Source organism: Lates calcarifer, linkage group LG3, assembly GCF_001640805.2.
Source record: "Lates calcarifer isolate ASB-BC8 linkage group LG3, TLL_Latcal_v3, whole genome shotgun sequence".
NCBI lineage: Eukaryota > Metazoa > Chordata > Actinopteri > Centropomidae > Lates > Lates calcarifer.
The window spans coordinates 9,182,488-9,207,275 of record NC_066835.1 but is presented as its reverse complement, the minus strand read 5'-3'; the positions used below and the strand labels follow the sequence as shown (position 1 = coordinate 9,207,275).

The window sequence follows — 24,788 nt, the reverse complement described above, 5'->3', positions numbered from 1 at the left end:
TGTGAGCAACCTTTGACATCTTCAGCAGATGCTGTTTTACCCGTGTAAACGCGTCCAAACCAATGATGCATGAGGGAGCCCTGAGCAGAAACCAAAGATAAGGGCTCAGTGGAGTGGCCCTCTTGTTGTTCTTTGCCCTTCTAGCTGTTATTCAAGTGTCATATTTATACAAGCATGATCAAATAAGTGTGAACTGCACTGTGTGCTTTTTTTTTTCTCCACACTGCACCATGTTGCTGAGGTAAACACAGGCTGTTCCAGTTAACCTTAATGTGATTTTCTCTGCTCCAAGAAAAGAACAACTGTGCACTGGGCTCTTTTATGGGGCGTTGGCTGTGTTTAATGTAGTGCCTTCAGATTTAGTGTTAACCAGACTGCACCTATTAATATTCACTCTTGCTTCTTCTTCATCCTTACGGATGGAGCATCAGTATAACCACCTCTTGAACTGAAATATCTGATTTATTGGCTACATCAGCCATGCAGTGATAAAACTGAAAAATGCATACACCATACCAAAGGCTCCTGATTCTGCCAGTCCTCCTGCTGCAAGAAAACACTGATTAAAATCATTTAGAGGAGGTTTTTTTGTGATGAAATGTTGTCTTGTTGAGTTGTTGTTGACTCTTAAATGGCACTGTCCAATCAGTTGTGTCATTGTTGTTGACCTAGAACTGCAAAGAAATTGCTGCACTGCAGCAGTCATCCCCATTAAACTCAAGTGCGAACTTTGGCCGACTCAAACCCCACTCCCTCAGTTTTTATTTAGTGTACAGGAACACTTCAGAGCCATCGATCAGCTTGAGTCAAAAGGTCTTTATTTAGTCAGAGCTGGATTCACAGAGGAACGGGAGTATTAGGGTCTATCAGACATTGATTTTTTTTTTCTTTTTTTTTTTCGGTCCAGTATTTTTCTCTCTGCTGCTTTGTTCAGTCTCAGTGTTTTTCAAGGATAATTGAAATCCAGTCATTGTACAAACTGCTGCCTGATTTGTTGGACATAAATGATACTTTGCTTTGTGAGGTGAGACATGAAGACTTGGGAGTCAGAAGTAGTTTTCAGAACAAAAATGAGCAAATCCAAGGGGTCACTTTAAAGTAATGATTTATTACATTAAACTGTAATGATCACAGAGGAGAAATTAGATTCCTGCAACTGCAGAGAGTGGTGTAGCTGTTTAAAAAGGAGAGGAAATTTTAAAAGGAGCAAATTTTAGGACAAGTGCAGCATTTGCAGTTCAGAAGTGAGCATCAGTAAAGGTGTACATTTATGAATATTTTGTAGTTGTTCACCTTATCAAAGGCTCAGCTTTAATATTACGAGCTTCATGGGTAGAGGATTCAATTTACTCTGTTCTGTGATAATGACAAACATTTCAGATGATATTTTGTGAAGAAGCCCAGCTACAATCTCTCTAATTGTCAGTAGCTCCAATCCAGGTCATCAAACCAAAATTCAATCAAAAATTAATATCAGCTCTTGGAAATAGATGAGTCATTCTTGAATAATAAAAAACAAGACATAGTAATGGTTTTTTGTTATGTTATGAACATTTTTCTTACCGTATTATCGCCCCACTGTGCTAAATAAAACAATCAAAGAGTTAAATAGCGGCCTCTGTTTTTTTGTTTTTCTTTTACAGTGTGTTTCTGGCTGAACAGTTTGAGTCCCTCCAGTCCCACCTGGATACAATGATGCCTGCAGCCAAGAAGCCTTTCCTGCAACAGTTTTATTCCCAGGTACTGTAGACTTAATACAGTAGCACCTTATCTCTAAAGTCACATGTCTGAGTAATTACAGTAGTTGTTAATTACTGTCAGCTATAGCTAAGACTGTACTAAACATCTGACTAAGGTGGTACCAATACAGACCATTTTCATTGATTTTAAATTTGATATCTTTATATATTAGCTCATTGTACAGATCAAAACACACTGCAGTGGTTTTTGCTTGACGTGCTACCTAAAACAACATTCCAGATACATTCACTCTTTTATTTGTAGCCATCACTCTGCCTCTTACTTTCCTTTGAAAGCATATCTCTCCATAGAAACAAATGACTATGTAACTGCAACCCAGAAGTCCGTCCTGTTCTTCATCAACAAAGGATCACTCATAACCACTCATGCAGCTCTTACCCAGTCTTTTCTGTGTTTTCTTTTTCTTTTATCCACTTGACATTTGAAATGTTGAGGTACACGGACAGGTCTGTTTTCCCCTAAACATCAGCATGAATGTCATGTCCTATGATTTCACTCTTGGAAATGTTTTTGCAGTTTTTATATTGTGGAACTGATGACATTATATTACGTGCACAACATGTTAATCTCAGAAGAGATAAACATGTTGACTTTTTGTCTGCCTCTGTTTATTGCTTACACACAATGAATATAACACACACACACATACATGTATTCTGCCTCTCTTACTCTCAGACGGTGTCTACAGCCAGTGAACTGCGGAAACCAATATACTGGATTGTGGCAGCCAAGGCCATCGACTACGAGCAAATGTTACTCATGATGGCCGGAGTTAAATGGGACATTAGGGAGATAATGTCACAGCACAATGTATATGTGGACGTCCTGTTAAAGGTAACGTTTTATAAGAAATGTGTAGATGACTGTTGATGTAACCCGACTGCAGGTTCAGGTTGGGATTACAAGATTTTTGTATCTTAAATGATGCAGATGGAGTTACTAAAGCAGCATAAACTGATGTCTTTAACTGACATGAATCTAATGGGGAGATGAGAGTAAATCAAAACAAGTTGTGGGCTGGTAAACCAAAACAGTGAGCTGAAAGGCACTAAAACCCTCTTTAACGCTCTGGGGAACTACAGAGTCAGAAACAATTTGCTTGTTTATCAATAGAATACAGATCGCCTTTCACATTACATGTGGTGATTTGATCCTTTTATAACATAAAAATATTGATTAGTGCAGCTTTAAAGAGTCCAAACTTTGTGACGTTGCATGTGGTAAAGTTTAAAGTGTAAATTAGTCACAGTGCTGCTTGTTTAATCCCTGTTTGTCCTGCATTAAGAATCAGTTCAAAGACATGGATGGAGACATCATTTGCAACAGCTTCCTCCTGCATTTTGCAGAGATAATATGCAAACATCTCCTCATTAAGATTGTTGCATCATTTATGCCACTAAGACTTTTTGCCAGCTGAATATAAATGATGACACTGAGGTTACTGGTATCCCTATTAAAATCCTTTTTTCTGTTCTAGTGTACTTCACATTCAGGTGGAGTTCATTCAAGAAATGTACTAATGTTAATTCTTTTTTCCCAAACAGACAGTAACTCTCTCACTGTTGTGCAATATCCACACTACTCAAAAGTACAACACATAAAAAGCAGCTGTAATAGATTTGCTTTTATCTTCTAGGAATTTTCCTCACATAGTGTTTTTGTTGTACTTGTGAAATACAATCTGGGTTATCCTTTTAACATCTGGGTCATTTACATAAAGTATAAGCCTTTAATTCCACTTAAAGACAGGAACTCTTGAGTTCCTTCTTGTTCCTCATTTGTGGACCTTAAATATCAATTATATCAAGGGTGAATAATTTAGTACGTGGGTGAGCTGTTGAGAGTCGAATGCAGATCTCCCCTGAAGTTTCTGCATTGTTAAAGATATTTGAGTTCACCGCTCCCTGAGGTATTTTCGGAATTGGACATTTTCTTCTAAATGCGTGTCTTTATGCATGCTGGCTACTTATCCCATTATAAATTTTGCATGGGGTGGAAGGACACGCGGCACTAGTTTTCTCACCTCTGACGTTCAGCGACAGAAAGGTCTGAAGGGCTTGCTGTGGTGTGAAATCCTGAACAGACCGGCACCGAACCAACACAAATCCCCCGCACATGCATCAGAATGTCTTAGAAATCTGTTGATTAAATTGCACGTTAAATCACAGATGTTGATTAAATCGCACATTAAATCACAGATGTTGATTAAATCCCCGGCAAAATAGATACATGAGCATAAAGAAATATTCAGGCATCAGCTCACGGTTAAAAGTTAACTGCTTATAGTAGAAGAACTCAAACTCACCTTTTGGATTCTTGAATGGCTTATAGATCTTTGTCCAGCTCTGCCAGCTCTGCATTTAAGCCTAACTAATTTATTTTACGGGCTAAATTGCCTGAGAGAGAAAATTTCTGTCTCTGGTTTAAACACCGTACCGTGTCCAGCTGTACCTTTCCCCATCAAGTGCTAATAGCCTTCACTGCCAACTTGTCAGACACCCATCATACATATGGATTTTGTTATGTGCACTGATTGAAAAGAGTGTGCTACATTTTGTTGTACAGCACACAGGAGAATATTTTATTCATGAATTCGGGTTGATCACTAGCATTCAACAATGGCATTGATTTGCATATAAAGTGGCAAGGAAATGCAGCAGCCCCCAGAATGACTTCATTGACAAAATGCTGAAGTCAGAAACTATTGTGAGACTGTTTGTGTATGAATAACATTTCATTCTTGGGTGAAAAATTAATGTGAACGTATGCCTTAAAAAAGTCAGGTTCATTCTCATCAAATATGATGCAGTTTGAATTAAAGTCGTGCTAACACATGTACGCACGCTTCACTTGGGACACATCCATCACATTTATATACATATGTGCCGCAATTAGTTCACTGTTGTACACCAGCGTGTCATAATTGTATGATTTCATCCATAATTGAACATTTCAGAGAGAGCTTGCGAGTTAAAGGTCACCACCAGTATGTATTACAAGCACCCAAAGGTCAACTATGAGCATGCTGTAACAGGTTGTGTGCATGTCAAAAAGTTAATAAATGAGTCCAGTTGGGAAACCAGAGTACGGTATCCAGCATTGCATGAGTGATTTGTTTTAATGCCTGATTTGTGGCTGGGTGGATTCATACTTCCTGCCCTCTCAGTACATCAGGATGTGTCTCCATCAGGCCAGACCACAAAATCATTAAACTAGCAGAGACTCAGACATGCTGTAAGCTGCTTACTCCAAGGGGAAAAAATATCTTTCATTAATCTGATTTACTTATACCACTATTTAGAGTATGTACTGTATGTTAAATGATCACAGTATTTATAAAAAGAGATTAATACAAACATCCTAATGCAGTTTATTCCTCATGAACTGTAAATAATTGGGTTGTACAATTCACAGCATGAGGTGGTTTTATAACACAGTCCAAGTTAAGACTGGGGGGAGCTGGTGTTGGGTGTCATCCAAGAACACAGAGTGGCTGAGAGCGAATCAGAGGAAAAAAATACTGTTGTTCATGAGGACTTTTATTTTGTTATGTCCTCATGTCCAAAGATGTATTGGTTCTATTGTGGCATGTTTCCTGTCTAGACCTGTTTATGGCTGGAGTTGTATAGGGCTGTGTTCATAAATCCCCTCCTTCTCTAGCACATAGGTTTGTGTTTGTTTAATGCACCTTATACAACATTATAGTCTTTACAGTACAAATTTAATTTATCCGTATCTAAATATCAGCATTTGTGTTTACCTGTGCCTTCTCGCCCATCTTCTCAGGAGTTTGAGCAATTTAACAAGCGGCTGGGTGATGTTTCCAGACATGTGCGCATCCCACTGCCTGTGTCCAACGTCCTGTGGGAGCACTGCATCCGTCTGGCCAACAGGACTCTTGTCGAGGGGTAAGAGAAGTCATAAAACACCTCTTCAGCATCAAGGGGAATGCATGTGGCCTGGCGTCATTGTGGTGAAGCCATGGGCCAGAGCTTTTTGTTTTATCACTTACAATGAATTACTGTCGAACCTTCAGTAGAAAAACACTTTTTTTTTATTGTGCAAAATATTTTCCCCCTTTGCTTTGTGTATCAAACAGTGACTCCAAAAATCTGTGTGACACACGTCTACAATCATACAGCTTACTCTAGTTGTTCAGTTAGCTGTGGTGAGGTTTCATGTGTGCAAAAACAGTACTTGATGAGGAGGCAATTCTCTGTATATGGTATATTGACTTTTCTCACAGTTATGAGCAAACCACAGCTTGTTAGCAAAAGCCACATGGACTCACAAGCAGCTTAATTATTGGATAGAGTCCTTATAACCTGTCAAACCAACCTTTTAGAGAGTTTAGTCGGATTTTGAAGCAGTTGATACAAGTCTTACAGCAGCTTTACCGGAGCATGATGGACTTCTCTGTACACTTTGTGGATTTATATTTATTCCAGCTAAGAGCACTTGAAGCTTGAGACCACAAGTCCAGGCTGCAGTTTGCCCTTGGTTGATTTTGCCACGCTAGGCTTTCCCACACAAGAAACATCCGTCTCTTTATATCTATAAAAACATGTGCATAAGGTCGGTTAGGTCTGTCTGTTGTCATCTACCCAAACAAATTTACAAAAAATAAAAGCTCTGAAGGTAAAATTTACTGTAAACATCCTTAGTATAAATGCACTTCTTCTGTATTTCTGCCCACACGTCTTTTAATCATGGTATTATGCGAAAACGATGCCTGTTGGACAGCAGTTCCCACCTGCTTAAATGCAAAAGTCAGCATCTTTAAGGCAGTGGATGCAACCGTTATTGATAGTCTGGACATAGCTGGAAGTTTTGTGTATTAAATATTTATTTATCTCAGAAGCTCAAGGCTAATCGAGTTGATACTGGATTATACTGCGCTGAAAGGAGGAAGGACAAGCACACAGATTTTCGGAGTTCCTCTAAACAGTAATGTGACCACACTAAACACAGTGCAGACCCGTAGAATGGTGGTTTTATTTGTTAAAACCATGTGGGGTTTGAAAATGTAAATCTCTTGTCTTATTATGACAGCCTTTTTTGCTCGAAAAGGTTTCTTCACTCTAGGGTTACAATCATAAATACTGTCCCTAAGCTTGTGTCATGTACAGATAACAACCCCCCCACCCCAAGACTCTACATATATTGTGTCTTTACAGGAAAGCCTATAGCGATGCTGTGCATATCCTGCAGTCTGAGCATCTGCACATCATAAATTAAAAAAAGAAAAATTCTTTCCAAAGTATGTTGTCAAGTGCTGTGAAGTACAGGGGAAAATACCTACAGTACACAAGAAACCTGGAGACTCAGTTGCCAGGTTCCTTTGGAGTTATCCCTGAAGAAAGCCACTCTAAATTCCTGCACTCCTCCTCCCACTGCCAGTCTCGACACATCCCTTGTGATGCTTTTCACCGCTTTCTCCTTTCTAAGCAAAAGATATGAGTTGCGGTAGGTGACAGAACATCAGTGTGTGTGCGTGCGTGTTGGGTTTTTTTTTTCTTCTTTTTTCTCAGCACCTTCATCCCCGCTGTCTCTTTACACAGAATCTGTGCTCAGAATCTGTGTGTTGAGTGTATGTGTGAAGTAGGCTTTTAGACTGAAGGTGTGACAGACCCCTCTGATCAGACAGACGGGGGCGGGGGGGTGCACAGCAACACTGAGTCAGACTGGCTCGACGGTGACGAAGCAAGAGCGCTGACCGTTATCATGAGGTTACACACATTTTACTGGGAACAAGAAATTGGCTGATATTGACGCCAGAGTCAGACTGGGCTGTTAATTTGTACAGGTTACGGTGGAAGTGTGGGGTTGTGTAATGGCGGGCGCAGAAAATGGTTGTTAAGTGGTTTAGTGCCCGTCAAGTGTTTTAAGAACAAAAGAGAACATTGGACATTAAGCATAGGTGGAAGGCTTGCCCTCACCCACTGGAAAAGAGAACATGTTTACCTCTCTACACATTTGCTGAGCACTTTTCTTCCCATTGCGTAAGAGAACTTTTGAACCCTCTCCAATGAACAAATGTCTCATTACGGCTGCGATGCTCTGCAAATTTAAGCTGCTGTTGCAGACTTTTGCCGTCTCCCTGATTCTGTCTGTGCATTCCCTCCACACGCACTTAAACACACACACACACATGCACACACTGCCCACCACTCTGGCACAACCCAGATGGGCTGGTCATATTTGTTTGTTTGTACTCCGCCTCACTCAGTCTGTTATTCAGCTTCTCTGTCCAACGCTCCGTCTCCCCTTAGAGACTTGCCAAAATGGCTCTGTTAGCATTCTGAGCCGAAGCTCAAACACTCAGCACCAAACTCTGGCAGGCCTGACAAGCAAGAGAGAGAGAGAGTGAGAGCGGCAAGAGTGAGGATGACAGAGAGAGGTGATGAAAAAGAGAGAGGGAGGGCGAGGGCACAAAATGGAAACAGGGAAAGAGAGAAAAGCTGAAGTGTGAGACCGAGGGAGAGTTTACAGAGAGAGGAGCTGTCTGTGTGGTGTGTTAATGTACTGGAGATGTCACAGACACTGACCTGCCAGTGGACAACAGTCCTCGCTGCCAGAAACATTAAACACACGAACACACACACACACACACTCACACACAGAAATGCATGTGTACTCTGGCTCGCACACATTTAACTAACACAACACAGACAGACCTGCCTAAATATTGAATAAAGGATATACACACATAAGAAATCCCGCAGATACTTTGCGGTTACGTGTGTTTGAATTGAAAACTTGTAAAACTGAAGCATACTGGATAAAACTGCTCTGTCTGTCCCACATCACAAACTTTAATGAAAGTTGCAGCATACAGATTTTATTATTGTAGGAAATTACCCATCACAGAAATAGTAAAAATATTAAGTACATTCACATACTTCTACTCTTTCCATTTCCATTATTAGAAAGTTTTTACTCCCAGTTTATGTCTCACATCATCTGGTAACTACACATTTGTCTGTTTACTTTGCTGCAGGGGGTTTGACAATATTTTGGTATCCTCCCATGCATTTACATATTATTTAGACTTAAACTTTGATAAACAGTGACAGATGACAAGCTCAAACACATCATGCAGACATGATGCGTAAAAAGTTCACAGCGAACTACAGTGGGTGGTGGGTGGGGAGGGAGGAATGGGATGTGGGTTGGTATAATGAAGACCAGAATTTAAACCACTGCAGCGTGTCTTTCTCCTTCACATACAGGATAAATAGGATGGTTAGGAAAATTACTGGGATTAATTCCTAATTAATTTAACATCACATTATGACATTGAATATCCTTGTTGAATTAAACTGAAGAAAAGTGGTCGTGCAAGCTAAATGATAAATGCGTAACAGACATTTTTCGCATTGATTATAACAGGGAGGCAGTGAGGTAATGCACTGCAGTCACAACCAGTCTAAGTCTGGAGACTGGCCAGCTTTGTAGAGCTATGCACTCTTAGGCCACACAAATTTGACCAACACCTTTGATGACTGTGATGAATCCAAATGGAAAAATTCCACAGAGCTGATCTAGTTTCCAGCCTTTGCTTACCCATACCTGAAAACGCTAATCACCTCTCTTCCCCTTTCCTGTGTTGGTCCTCTTCTGTAGCTATGCTAATGTGAAGAAATGTAGCAACGAGGGCCGGGCCCTGATGCAGCTGGACTTCCAACAGTTCCTCATGAAGCTGGAGAAGCTAACCGACCTGCGACCCATCCCCGACAAAGAGTTTGTTGAGACCTACATCAAGGCTTATTACCTGACAGAGAACGATATGGAGCAGTTTATCAAGAATCACAGGGTGAGAGGATTGTAGTATTTGTTTGGTTGTTAGGCCAAAAGTCTCATCCTGTGAGGCTGTACATCTGCTTTTTTGACTGAATTTTTTTTTTGTTTATGCAGGAGTACTCCATGAAGCAGCTAGCCAACTTGGTGAACGTTTGCCTGGGCTCACATATAAACAAGAAGGCTCGTCAGAAACTTCTGGCAGCCATCGATGACATTGACAGACCCAAGAGATAGACTGATTCAGAGACCAGACCCTAAATGTATCAACCGATCCACAGAGATGGACACTCCAACAGAGGAACTTCCACAGTGTCGAATGTCTTCATGTTTTGTTTAGAAATGTACATACCATTGTTGAGGTGTGTTCAACGAGCTGTACAGTAGTGGAGCTACTGTATACAAAGTTTATACAGCCATTTAAAGTTAGCCAAATGCTAACTCTCCATTAGCATTGTCTTTATACGGTCAAAAACACAAATTGCCACTTGTTGAATACACCTCATGACACAGTGGATGGACGTAAATACTAAAACTCTGTTTCACATTCAAGCATGCTGCAGTTACTCCCTGCATAGACGTACTATAACACATGCTTTCACCATTTCATTCAACAAACTAGCAGCTTATGACAGAAAATTAGACCACTTCATCGACCATAAAGAACAGCTCTTGAGTTTGTTCTCCAGGTAAACTTCTACAAATACAGGATCTAATGGTGTAAAATGTGACGTGTGGTTTGAACATGTGGCTGTTTATGGCATTCCATCTGTTTTCACCAAATATGCTCAATTGCTGACACAGCTTCTACCTTGAGATTGAAGAAAATTAGTGAATATTTATGTGTTGCTAAATTTAATAGTGGCACAACGTTAATCTTTGTAGTAAATATGTCCAAGAGAACATTTTAATGGTCATACTATCTGAATGTTTTCCCTGTTGGATATACAGTACAGTGAATCTGGGTTATTGTTCACCTTATTCATTCATTATAAGTTATCCCAGCCCATGTGTTTGCTGTATCTTAGTTCACTTCAGGGTATTTGTTGTGCCTGACTGGATGCTCTGTTTCTTTGTTTTGTTTCGTCTATGAATTGCATAAATCTAATATAATGATGATTCTGAAAATAATATGAATTGCTGTAGTTAGCGTTAACATAGTTAGATTATATCTGCACCAGCTGCGTGTGTTTCTTCGCCATCTGTCATATCTGAGGAGGAAATGATTTTATTGTCCTGGGGTGAATTTTTGGAAGTCTTTATGAAAAATGCTTATCTCGGACTTCGGTCTCCGGGCCTTCTTGCTGAGCAGTGAAATGTTGGCTTTTTTTTAATCCATTTTGTTGGTTTGTGCAGTCAGGCACTGATGTGATATGTGATATCTCATGAGTTAGTGGTTAAACTGTGTCAACTACCAGAGCTTTCCCTCAAGGCTTTAAGGTCCCTTCCCCAAGGCATCTCCATTAGTTTGACCTGCCGAGGGGGGCGGACAGATTCATGTGAAAAAGAAAAAAAAAGATGAAATTACAGTTTTTGATGCAGCTTCATATGTATTTTGTGTGCAACTATTCCACAAAAAATACTGTAAATGTGAATGTTTTGAACTATGTCTGTATTTATTTCTTGCTTTGTGTCTTGTTTGGGTTTTTATATGATAATTGCTGGAAGTGTGCTGTCATTTATCACCTCTCAGTATCATAACTTATCAACTGAAGCAAATACAAATATTTAAACATTGTCGAAATTACAGTCAGGGTCAAGTGTACTATAGTGAAAATCAGTAATCAGTGTTAGGATTGTAGGTTGATCCCAGATGATTCTAACATAATAAATACACTAACAATGGTCACTTAATGTTTGTTATTCTTTCTTTTTTTAAGGCATTTTATGGCTTTATTTGATAGCAACAGTGAAGGCCAGGACAGGAAATGTGGAGAGAGAGAGAGAAGGGGGATGACATGCAGCAAACAGTCCAGCCAGCCAGGAGTTGGACCAGGGACTCGCTGCTCAGAGTATAAGCACCCATGTGGTATGTATGCTAGAAATTCACCTATTGGGTCACCCCACTGTTTGTCATTCTTATTCACTTTATCCTCCTGGTGTCATGAATAAGCTGTGCAATCTATAAATCATACCCAACCTTTAAAATCTCTGTGCTACAGCAGTTTTAGTCCAGTCTTGTCATTTGCTGTTCATCAGAATATATGAGTGTTACCTTTCAGCAGCGCCACTGTCCATCCTAATGATGCTTTACTCTGCCAGGAGCAGGGCCCTGTCAGACTAATTAATGTGATTTCCTGTCAGCCTTCCTGTTTAAGAGGGGCCTGCTGATCAGGTTGAACAGACAGAAATGTGAAGGACTTGTTTTAATTTTGAAGACTCTTTGAAGTTTCTTTTAAATATACAGTATTAACTCACCCTCACTTTTTCTGGCTTTAAATGATGCCTTTAGGGAGTGACACATAACAGTAATGATAATGATAATGTTTTTAGAGTTTGTGCTTTCAGATCTAAGTGGTATTCAACCAATTAACTCTTGTGCACCCCCTTTTTTTGCAGAGCTTTCCTCACCTTCCTACCCTCAAACACTCTTGATTCATGACCCTCCACTGTTCACACTGTCAACATATCCGGGTGACTGGCTGGATCACACCCCTCCTGTCTCCTGTGATGCCATGGCCCAGTTACCCTTTCAGATGAAATACCATGCCCTCTTTGCTCCTGCGTGTCTGTCCCTCTGCCAAATTTCATGAGTCCATAGAAATCACTATCACTGGCCTAGATGGCCTGTGTTCCCTCACTGTCTGCTAATCTGCATCCACACAGCCTTCGTTCGTGTCTGTTCATACATATTTAACTTAGAACAATTGCTGGCAGAGACTATTAATACTGTGTACTTTGCATGATGATTGATGAGACACGATTTGACAGTGCGGTGGGGGAAAGAGCAAAAGTAAATATGGCTTCCAGAGGACATTGTGATGACCTGTGCAGGTCGAACATGAAAGACAAAGTTGTTACTTGAGTAGGAGATGGCCAAATGAACTGCACTCAACTTTAGATTTTTTTTTTTTTTTTTTTTTTTAAACGGCTGTGGCTCAGTGGAAGTACAAAAAAAAACATGTTTGGCATTCTTTAAAGCATTCAGTCTGTGAAGGTGCTATATGTAAGTGTTTTAGTTTAAAACATTCAAAAATGTATTAAAATTATCAATGAAATGTGACGAAATAACAATTGTGATGTCATCTAGGTACTGTGTTGCTGAGGTACAGAATCTGCTGGAGTTAGCATGCTAACCAGCTAGCTCTGGCCCATCCTGTCTCTTGATACATCCACTTTGTACCTCAAGAGGTGTTAGTGAGTCACTGTAATGTTCAGTCTGCCCTTGTTTGGCAAAGAAAAGAAGTGATAGAAATAGAAGCATTGACATTGGCATAGCTTTTAATTGCTGGAGACAGCTCTTAGCGAGTAAAGAAATGAAGTTTGATGCTGAATTCACAACGTTTCCTAGACTGGTAAGTAAACAGCTGTTACTTGCAAATTCTAACATGTAGCACCTTTAAGAATTGACACTCTTTGAAATCTTGAGCTTTGATACTGACCAAAAATCTCCTAAACTTACAACTGTAAACTTTACTAACAGCCAAAGATATTTGGCCTTTTTCATAAAATGACTTACTACTATGTTCCACTGAGAGCTCAGTTACTGTCCACCCCAGTCTCCCCACTGTGGTTTTCCAGGTTTGGCTGATTAGACCTTTTATCAGGTTGAAAATGGGAGGTATGCTGAGAATTTGCAGAGGTCATCAAACTCCATTTACACAAAAGGATTAAAGCTGTATCTTGTCCTGGCATATCAGCTGCAATAAAACTAACAAAGGATGTCAAGCATGGTGCATATCCTGCAGACTCAGATTTCCCCTTTCAAGACACGTCTTTGTTTATTTTGATACACCACAGGGTGATCTTTTGAAATCAGAATTTTAGGTTTTTACTAAGCTAATTGACAGTTTGTATAACAATGAGCATTACTCTCTGGAAATCACAGATGTTTTAACACAGGGATTGATTTCACATACAGGCTACAACTATTAAAAAACAGTGGTACACATTTGTCATCCACAATGTTACAATGTTAATCAATTATGTTAGCTGTAGCTGCCATAAATACCTCAAAGGCACAAGGCCTTTGTTACCTGGCTCTTACATTGTTGAAATTGTTACTTTACTTTTTATTCCTGCTCAAACCTCTTGAACAGGAATAAAAATAAGACAAAATCTCTGAAGACCCTACAGGGAGGACACGGCTGCAGAGCTTGTCCTCCCCATCAAGTCATCTGTCACTTATGTGACAGACAGGAGAGGATAGATAGAGGGTTCTTCTCGAGAGATATGGGGTAAGAAACACATTTGGGGTGTCAGGCAAACTGGAACCCACATCCACACATGAAGACCTTTTAATCTCTGTGTCTCACTCTGTAAGAGCAGAAAATCGAAAACTGTAACCAGGGAACTGAGCACGGTTTAGACAAACCCATTTGCTCTCTCATAATGACAGCCAAGTGTATTCACAGAGCTTTTCATTAAAGCAGTCTTATTGATTTAGCCCTATCACCAAACAAACCCTGAAAGGGAATGGGAATGTGTGTTTCCCTAAAGAAATGGCAGACATCTCTATTACTGAGCAGAGAGAGGAGTTCAGAAATGTTCATGGCATGTGGTTCAAAATGACTGTACCATTTGTTACTTTGTTAAAAAAAAAAAAAAAAAAAAACTGCTCAGCTCGCTGAGACTAATAGACTAATAACTGGAGTAATTAATACAATTCAATCAGACCAATTGCAAATATGGGCTTTTTAGTGTTAGGAGATAGTTTTAGACCTCGCAGAATGCATGAAAGAGATAATTTACACCTCTGAGAAGCCTCTTGGTAATTCAATAAACATAGTTATTTTGCAGTATTTAATGAACATAATGCCAGTACTTTCTCTTCTCATTGACTGGCATTACAGATTGAAGCAGCTAATTGGATGTCAGACTCCGCTGCATAAACTTTCACGACGGCCCTCTGAGAATCTTGTTCCACCAGTCGCTGCTAATTTGTTGCTTGACTAGCTGTGCTCGGGCAGTAACAAATGTTGTGCGTGGTCGTAAACATGAGCAGGGCAGGAAAACCTCTCAAGAAACATTAGGGCTCCGTTTATAGCAGACAGAACAAGGTAGGGGATGTTCCCCTGCAGAAAGCTATCAATTCAAAGTTTAATTTGAAGTGAAATTGGTCTCAAGTATAGTATCAGGGAAGTTTAATAGGATGGCCTGGTATTTCAGGGTAGCAAAATAAATAAATAAATAAAAGTTCATTCCTCAAAAACAGGAGAATTATTGACTTTGTGTTTGGGTATTTCCCAAAAGAACAAGCTACAATATCACAAAACACCTCATGTCTACAAAGGTGATGAATCAAGCTTTTTATACCAGTTCACATCATGTTATAATATACATCTAGTCAGCAGCACTTTCTTCTGTGCTTGGAAATACCCTCAAACAAAGCACAAAGTCAGTTTTTTCGTCACTGATAAACGGGTATTGATTTTTTCTTTTTCTCGTCTGGACTTCAGCGTAAATTACCGGTTTAAAAATGGGGACAGTGTATCTTAGACAACTTTTTTCAAAGAGTGGAAAGTTTATTTTACAGCAGGGGAGCTCATTTGGTCAGTACAACACATCACATCACCTTATGGTGTTTCTTTACCTTTGGAACAAATGTGTTTAGGATCCTCCTCCTGTCCTCCTAACTGAGGAGTGCTGAAGGACAGAGAATATATATGATGTTACAGCAGTGTAAACTCTGCACTCATCCCTGTATTTAGCAGAAAATGTATACATCATATCAAAAATATTTCATTTTGTAATTTTAAAACATAAAATGTAAATTGCTTCATCTGTACACAAACAGAAGTAAAAGAAAAACAAGACTGAAAAGTCTAAAGTGCTCACAATTACAGTGTTAACAGGAAAGGAGAGAGAAGGAACTACTTAATGTTAGAAGGGGAACATGGAGGTACAGGCATCATGGTTCGCCTCCATGATGATACCAAATTTCATGGTAATCTATCAAATAATAATAGTTGAGTCACCCAAGATAAAAATAAAAAAAATGTCAGTGTCATGGTTGTGCTAGAAAAAAAGTCAAAAGATGACCAAAGTCATTAGGATTAATTGGGGAGCATGAATGTCTGTACAAAATGTAGTGGCCATCTATGCAGCAGTTGTTGAGATATAAAGATCTAAAGCACCAACAGACAGACTGATAGACAGACCTAGCCACTCTGCTAATGTGGCTAAAAACACCCAGTTCCTGCAAGTGGCACAAGCATCAAAACCACAGGAAGTATTACTTTCTTTGCCTGAAGGTGGCGCTTGTGAGACCTGGCGCTAAAGGTCCAAGGCTGGAAACTAGCACTGCAGCTGTTAGCAGTACTGTAATAGTTTCAGTTGCTTTGCATCAGTGATACAGTGTGTCCTTGGTTATTACTCCGCTCTCTTGCATTTGTTTAATGGCCTTTCTGATTTAGTAACCACAATCATCAATTCCCTAAGGACACTGTGCAAAACACAGAATATTCATTGGATTTTAATATTTTCACAAAGGCATAATATCACATCCCTGATAACAAATGACTCATATCCACTATGCCTAATACACGAGCCATGATTTAGGTCTGTAGACATACAGTACAAGAGTATGAATGACTAATAGGCAGAATATTTAGACTGGTAAACAAACAAAATTATCACAAAAGATTATCCCACGTAATTTCATGGGTCTCAGCCTCTCATGTCCTCCCTTTCACAACTCTGTAAACAAAGTGATGACTTTCGAGCAGAGAGACCGATAGCAGATGAGAGTCTCTGTATTTCATCAGCTACAGTATCTCACTAGATCTAATTGTGTTTTGCGTTTATTCATGGCCTCACAAAAGGCAAATAGCTCTGATGAGTGTGTGTGGGAACTCAGATATATTGTTGACTTGGGAGTGCAATGAAGGTGCCGCACCTCCTCTTCATTCAACTATTGAGCAATGACCTCAGATTACCATAGGTGGTTGTATTTGTGAGGAGAATTTGACATACAATATAGGTCAATATTTAACAATATTAACAATTTGCAGGGTTGACTGTGTTTATCATAATGCAGACAAACAATTTGCTGTGTGTGATTAAAAAACATGTTTGACCTTAAGGGTAAAACAGCCAGACTCACCATTATTGTATGTTTAAATTAAATTTAAATGAACATTTTGCCTATTGATCCTGAGTAAAATTTTGATCTACATACTGGAATAATATTTTGCCCTTCAGATAACACTAATGCTGACAGAATGCATCACAACATAATGCCACAAAAGGTCAGTGACGTTGTTGATCAGTTTCTTGCGTTGTGTGTTCAGCAGGATTGGTTTTAAAGAGACAACATGGAATGGCTGAGATAGTGGGCAAAGAAAACTTGTAACTTCCAGGGTGTTAAAAGAAAAAAGAAACCATTATCACATTGCAGGAAAGATGTCATAATAAAAAACCTCTATTCTGTTTGTTCCTCTTCACTGTTGCACATGAAGCTGACAGGGGAAAATCCAAACAGTGACCTAGAAATGATTATAGTATTTTCATTTTTACTGAATGGCAAAATAATGAAAGTAGTACATCATATAAGGAAAAGTAGACCTGCTCACATTCTCTGTCTTCTGTGGAAAACGTGTGTCACAACCACCATTACCATACAGACCAATATTTCACACACCAATTTGTCAAAGGCTGCTCCGCATTGCTTTTAGTAATATAATCTGTACACTATACCTTCCATTTCAATCACTGGGTTATCATGAGGCCCAGCATGCTTCCCTTGGCTTTCCCTGTTTCTCATTACTCAGAGGAAAGCTGTGGCCTGCAGATCAGGGAGTATAAAGAAGTCAGAGTCAAGGCGATGGCAAATGAAGGTTTAACAGGACCTGAGCTAACCTTAAACTGTGACAGCTTTTCTTTTACTGGCAATTGCACGCAGCTTTTGCTGGGCTCCTATACTGACAGCATGTAAGTGTATGTGTTAAAGAGATTTAGAAAGGGAGAGAAATACATATTACATATTATATACTAGTAGAATATTCTGTAATAGTACCATGTAACATATATAATATATGCCGTATGGTGCACTCCACAATGAATGTTGTATCTAACCTCTTTGCCTTTCCCCACAGAGCTACATAGGGGGTACTGGAAAGCGTATTGAATGATATTTAATTTTGGCCATCACCAAAATCAGTCAGAAATCTGGGAAGAGGGCAACTTTGCTACAAACCAGTCCGATGGGGCAAAAAACACAAGTGGGTGACAATCATACAGGCTGTAAATACGACAGGTCAGCTAGTCTATGCAGCCTATCCTATGTAAACCACTTTGAAGGTAAAACTGAAAGAATGGTCCCACTTGCACTGGAACATTGTGCAAGCAGCTTTCTCTTCAACATAATTTTGGCTAGCCTGTCATGTAGTCTGACCACTAATGTTCTTTGCCTTGTCTGACTTCATTTTAACAATAATACAACATCTACAGATTTCAGCACTTAATTTGGTACAGACTACAAAGTTATAATTACTAACAGGAACAATGGCCAAATCAATCAGAAATAGCTGACAAAACAATCTTACCTCAATGTCCAGCTGTGACCGTGTCACGCAGTCTTCATCAACAGAATGGAGCATTATTTTAGTCATAGCCCTAACGCAGCTAATTGGAATCAGCTGTTTCACTCTTGCTTTACAATCACTGGCTCATTCACAGCTGTGTAGCCACCAGCTGTCTCATAATATCCAATCCTATACATGAACATGTGCATCGTAGCTGTACTGATTCGCTCATGCCAGCCTTGTTCGCCGCCACAGTTCCACCACCTCTACCTCCTCATTATGTGCCATGATTATGGCATTATTGATTTGATAAAGATTTCATTTTCATGTGAGGGTGGTTAATTGGTGGTCTCTGACAGATTCACTTCTAACTGTAAAAAGTCAATTCCTTGATGTATCTGCAGCTAGTTTTCCCCCCTCTAGTTCATTTTTTTTTTTTTTTAAATTGTCATGGAAGTGTAGATGTTCAAAGTTTCCACTTATTCTGAACCAGGAATTCTCATCCAAGGCCAAGAATGAACTTGGAAACTCAACTATAGAAATAAAATCCAAGTTGTAATAAACTAGAATTATCCGTTAATAATAGAATAGAGAACTGGTCCAGTAGAGTACAGTCTGTTGACACTGCCTTTGGCAAAAACCAACCTCCTGACAGATTCGGACAGATGAAGGAGGTGATGTTTTGCACTCTTACAGGTTCCCGTCATTTTCTTTTCTCACACCTACACCTGCAGCACTTTGAAAAAGATGACCATCGGCCCTCTTGATTGCTCTTTTTATGTGGTGTTCCAGGTTTTTGATCTTGATGTTGGTAATCCTGAGGGTTTAAGCATGATCTTAGGGTGTATGGCTGTGGGCTGAGCTCAGTGCCAGCTAACCAAGCACTGACAGGTTTTTAAGGATCTCCCCCCTGAATATCCCAAGGATGATAGAAACTGCAGACAGACCTGTTTCAGATAATTCATCCCATCCAATCGCACTGGGCCTCAGCCAGTGCTTTTCTGCATATTCAAATGAGTCACAGGATTAACTTGAGGTTTGCATTGTGAATCTCACTAAAGTGGTTGCATTATGCATCTGTCTTGTGCATGTACTTGAATTTCCCCCATTTATTAAAATATTTGCACTGGTGGCAGCTTTCATTACCTTTGAAATACAAGGGGCAGAGAAAAGGAACTGTGTTTACTTTCCACTCAAAAAAGAAAGAAGAAAAAAAAACTTTGGTTTTGCTTAGTGTCCCCCACTATCTTTGTTTCTCTCTCCATCTTCCTCTAGCCATTCATCATCAGAGTTAATTATACTGTCAGGGTCCCTCTGAGCAAATTACTTGCATGCACACAACCAATCATAGTATTTAGGCAAAACACAAGGATTTCATAAATACAAGGAAAATCTGATCCTGAACAAAATCCTGTCTCCACTGTCCATACCAATGCTCCAGGATTCTCTGGTTTATCATGTCTCCCTCTCATTTTTCATGGCTGTGTGTTGTTGCTTATGTGCATGGCACTTGCTGATGTTAATCTTCCACTTCAGCAGACATCTTAAGACCTGTGGAGTGAGACAGATTGGTACTATCTGGGTTTGATTTAAGCTTGATAGGTGATATGGGTTGCGTACCAGCTAGGATGCCACAGGCAGGTTTGAATGACAGTAAACAATACCTTATCTGTGGGATGGAAAGTGGCTGGCTGTCTCCACCTAACCTGTTATGGCATATTACCCAGCGGGTGAAACACACTCTTCCTTTTAAGTGTGTGACTTACAGCCTGAGTACATGTCAAGTTTCAATGTGTGTTTATATTTTAAAGCATTTGTTTGCATTTAAAAGATGTACATGAATGCTATGACTTCATATAAGCAGTGAAAGATATCACATGTATTTTAGGTCTGGGATGGTCTATGTTTCAGTGCATTTTTTCAACATGGGAAGAGACCGTGCCCAAGCTGAAAGATGGGAAGAAGTCTATCATAATGCAATAGCCCCATGAAAAATGTATCTGTAAAAGTTATGGTCACTAATAATATATGTGCCTAACAGACAGTTTAATAAATAACAACATAACATATTCACAAATATGTATAAGAACATAAATTATTATAGTAATAAACAAACATTGAATTGACATTGAATTTTCTGCTTACAGTTAATGCTAGATAGATGAGCTAACCAGTGAGTAGTTATGTATATATATATATATATATTATTTATATATTTATATATATATATGTGTGTGTGTGTGTGTCTGTGTGTGTGTGTGTGTGTGTATCTGTACAAAAGACAAAATGTAGTTGTGTTCCATGTTAACAACTTTTAGAGGTGCTGATAGGTGTATTTGTTACATTTGGACAAACTATCTAGCTGTTTCCAGTCTTTATGCTGGTGTAACCAAGCTGAGTGAACGGAAATAGAAATTAATAAAGTTATATCATTGAATTTTTTGACTCAAGCTTGAAGTGATGTTTTATTTCTATAATTAGATATTCCAGTTGTGATGGTTTAGTCGAATTTTTTGTGAAACCTATTATTACCCACCAATTATTAAAATTAACATAAGTTTTGCAGTGCGTTTTTACGAGACGCGTGAAGTATCCATGGTGCCGAGCGAGAGAGAGAGGGAGTGTTTCTAATCCGCCATATTGAGTTAAAAGGTTGTTTGTCCGTGTGACGACATCGAGTTTCACAAAAGTTGAAAAACAGTATGAATTAAGCCAAAACAGCTGCTGAAGTCAGTGACAGTCAATTTCCCTCTAGAAGCCAGGAGACCGTCGGAAGTAATGTTTTTTATTCCGGTTAGTCGCACCTCACATACCTCAGTAAACTAGCCTCTCAGCTCCATGTTGCTAGTTTTAGTTATTTCAGTGTAAAGCCCGGTTCGTGAATATCAAGCGTTAACTGGGAAACATATCGGATGCTTTCAAAGTAATATTCATCGTGTCATCGGAAGGGAAAAAGGTGAGTTCTAACACACGCTACATTTTTGTAAGAAATGTAATATTGTGAACAGCTAAGAGCATTTGTGTTACTTAATTCATGAAACAGGTGCCGATGTTTCTACTGAAAAATAAAACTTAGGTTCATTGCAAAGTAGGCTTAATGTTTAATGTCAAGAGTGTGGAAGCTGAACTAGAGAGTAACAAATAATTTTCAATATGTTAACTATTTTCATTCAATCTGTTCATACTTTTGTGCTGGTTTTATAGAGTGAGAAGACCCAGTGAAGAAGGTCCATTCCAGGAGATGGCAAGTCTCTCCCACCTTGATTTCAAGGAACTTGGATTCACATTACCACTGAAACAGCTGGATGAACTATCTGCTCTGTGGTAGGACTGTGCCAGTCGCCTGGATTGGCACCAACTTGAACACACATACTCAAGAGTTAACTGAATTCTTTTGTGCTTTGTATATTGTTATTGCACGGAGTTTCTTTCAAACCTAGAGTAATGTATACTAACCCAGAAGTGGGTTACACTAAGCTTAGCTAATCGTCTTCTTGCTCTAACTTTAGCGTACAGACATAAATGTGATACTTATCATCTCACCTAACTCTTGGCTAGAAGGTGAACATGCATTTTTCTCAACATGTTGAATTATTCCGTTAAGAGATGATTTCACAGTGAGCGCAGTGTAACAAAAGAGGGAACAAAATGTGAACAATTCATGCTCAGATCACTTATCTACTATCATATCACCGATTTGTACAAATGAACCACACCAGAGGTCAAACTGGAAGCAGGCCAAGACCCTCTTTTCCAAGTGGCCTCCCACTAGAGTTCAAATAACAGCTTTCACATCAGTATAAGGGAATCTTGCCAAAAGATTAAGTACACACAAGTTTGTTTAGAACCATACCAAACAAGTAGGCCTGTGTGAAAACACCAGAAGACCTTTTTAAAAAAGTTTCTGATATATATTTATTCCATTCTTCTTCATTTTATACTTTGTATTTATAACAGCAGAATATCCATCTCAAGGCTTGAAAATTTCAACAAAATATATTTCTTGTTTTTTATTTCCCATGTATGGGTATGAACAAAAGAAGGCAGCATCTTGGAGAATATCAGTTGCCTGCCTCTTATCTAGACACCTCTGAAAGCTGTATCTCTTCAAACCTCACTCAGATTCACACCATAGGGATAGTAAAAGTGAAATAAGTTAGTGTTTCTCCTGCTGTGCTGGGAAGCCTCATAAAATGCTTTGAGTACCGTGGAAAATCCGAGCACCCAGCCTTTGGATGGAAGGGAAACTTTGGCCGCTAACCCGGCATTTAACGAGGCTCCGCGGTCCCTTAACTTTAAGCACTTTGGTTTTTCGGCTGTGTCACCGTGAGCTCTGTGTGTCAGAGAATTATGACACTGGAGCGTAGCTGTGTTTTTGCACAGTAGATGTTGAAATTTGTGGCTCAGGGGTAATAGATGCTGAAATTTAGCCGAGTAGGATTGAAATAACAGTCTGGTGAACATTATCCTGCACAGACACTCAGTTTAGTTAAACGTTTCACCCAGCTTCAATCAGCTGTATTGTGGTAGAATATGGTTGACAGCATGGCCTAAGAAGAAAATGACCTTTTTGGATACACTCAGTTGGAGGTGTGATTAAAGTTAACAATGTCCTTCAGGTTGATTTTACATCAAATTGTTCTCAGTTCTTGAAAAACTCTTCTCTTTATGGACTCCATCTATCCCTCTTATTAAAAAAAAAAAAAAAGCAGTTTTCATCACTGAGTAATACCTCCTGCATTTTAAGACCATTTGAGGATAGAGAGAAATATGCAGATGAATCAGACTTTGAGCAATGTCAGCAAGGAATACATCTGCTAATTTGTTCAACACTTTGCCAATATACAAGCAGGAGAACAAGTAAAAGTGCAGTGAAGTGGTCTGTCTCCCTAGGATCTAGAAAATTGCATTGTTTGTGTCTGTATAATTATTGTGACACTCTGAATAATTGTGTTTTTGCTGTCACAAGTGCTAAAATATCTGGCAGGAATGAACTCACATAGAAACAAATAAGAAAAGCTTTTGTACAAGATAAGAGTTGTAAGCTCCAGATGAAGGAAAAGCAAAAACAAATTGTTGTTTCATGGAAAGTCCTCTCCACTGCCATAGCATGTACTCTATCAAGGGCCCTGATAATTAATAATTTGCCTCACAAATCTCATTAGTGCATAATGAGGGAACAAGTGCTATTAGAAAGACATGACTAAGACGGTTATCTTCCAAGACGTGTTATTAGTCCTGGGCAGACTGACAGGCTCACCCCTGTTTTTAGCACAAATGAGACATGAAGGGAAGCCTTCCTTATGTATTCTTTGATGAAATCAGGAGGCGATATCAACTTTACTCTATCAGGCTGTGTTGGACCTCCACTGCGATTGAAGAGATATCCACTTGTTCTTGTCGGGCTCTCTATTTCAACAGTATTCCTCAGTTATTTTGTGAGGTCAGAAGCTGTATTATGAGTGACATGGCAGACGAATCCTCTGTCAGTGCTGCTCTCATCCCTGGAAGGTTAGAAAAAATTCTACTTTTTGCAAATGTTCCCTCTCTCCCCTTCTTCTCATTTCTGCAACTCTATAAATTATGGCTACCCACAATGCCTCAGGTCTCTCAATTCTCCTGCCTCTCTACAAAATAAGATACTAAGATGAATGTGGCAGTAAATATCATTACACAAGTGGATCAGTGATCTGCTTTAGGGCATTGCTTTGGCACTTAGGTTCTTAATATCAAAGGGTTTAAATCGAGAGGGCCTAGATAATTATCACGCAGCCAGCATTGTCTTCCAATAATACATCAAAGGGTTTGAAAACACAAAGCTCATTTAAGATTATAATTTATGAGTGTTGCATTGTAATCCTGAAGGAGGAGTTATTTCATTAGGTAATCTCTACTCTCTCTCTATAGACTTCTGGGGGATGCTAATTTCCTGAAGAGGCAAACACCATCAAGTGCAATTTAAAAATCCAATAAAAATCTTGATTGTTCTGGGCTTTGTGAATAAATTGACTTGGCCTTTAAAATGTGGAATACTGCTGCAAGCGCATCATGTCGAAAACAGAGCACAGATGACATGATGGTCTCTGAAATTAGTCATGTAATGATCTGGGGATGATGTGCCAATCATGAACTAATGAGGCTAAAACAGATTTTTCCTACCGCAGAATTATCATAAATTTTCCATCATATTTTTCTTTCTTTTTATGAATTTGTCTGCCCTGCTACAAAAGTATAGCAATTTCTAATGCCTGAATGCAGCCACTACTGTTAAATCCCTTCACAACTCAGAAGTCCTCTCTCTCGTGAGCAGATAGAGACGATGGTGCAGATTAGTCCCTGAGTGAGAACAGATTTCGATGGTTTGATTTATTTTCTTTGATGCAGTGTCGCTGAACACAGTAGGGGGTTCTTTTCTGTCCCATTGTGCTCAATACTATAGCTGGCTCTCTTATTCAGGCATGCACAGGCATATATGAATCCACACACTCATACACAGTATGAAACTACATTTCACATGCTCACATACACACATTTTGATTCAGC

At 39.3% G+C, this 24,788-nt stretch overlaps 1 protein-coding gene across 1 annotated transcript in view; it reads left to right on the top strand.

The window, feature by feature from the left end:
- The window catches only part of vps50 (VPS50 EARP/GARPII complex subunit), a 93,888-nt gene extending 82,473 nt beyond the window's left edge, over nucleotides 1-11,415 (top strand). The window contains 5 exon segments of the mRNA XM_051066145.1: nucleotides 1,644-1,740; nucleotides 2,437-2,595; nucleotides 5,548-5,669; nucleotides 9,388-9,577; nucleotides 9,679-11,415. Coding sequence (XP_050922102.1) covers nucleotides 1,644-1,740; nucleotides 2,437-2,595; nucleotides 5,548-5,669; nucleotides 9,388-9,577; nucleotides 9,679-9,798 — 688 coding nt within the window. The 3' untranslated portion in view covers nucleotides 9,799-11,415.
- Nucleotides 11,416-24,788: the final 13,373 nt, after the last annotated feature.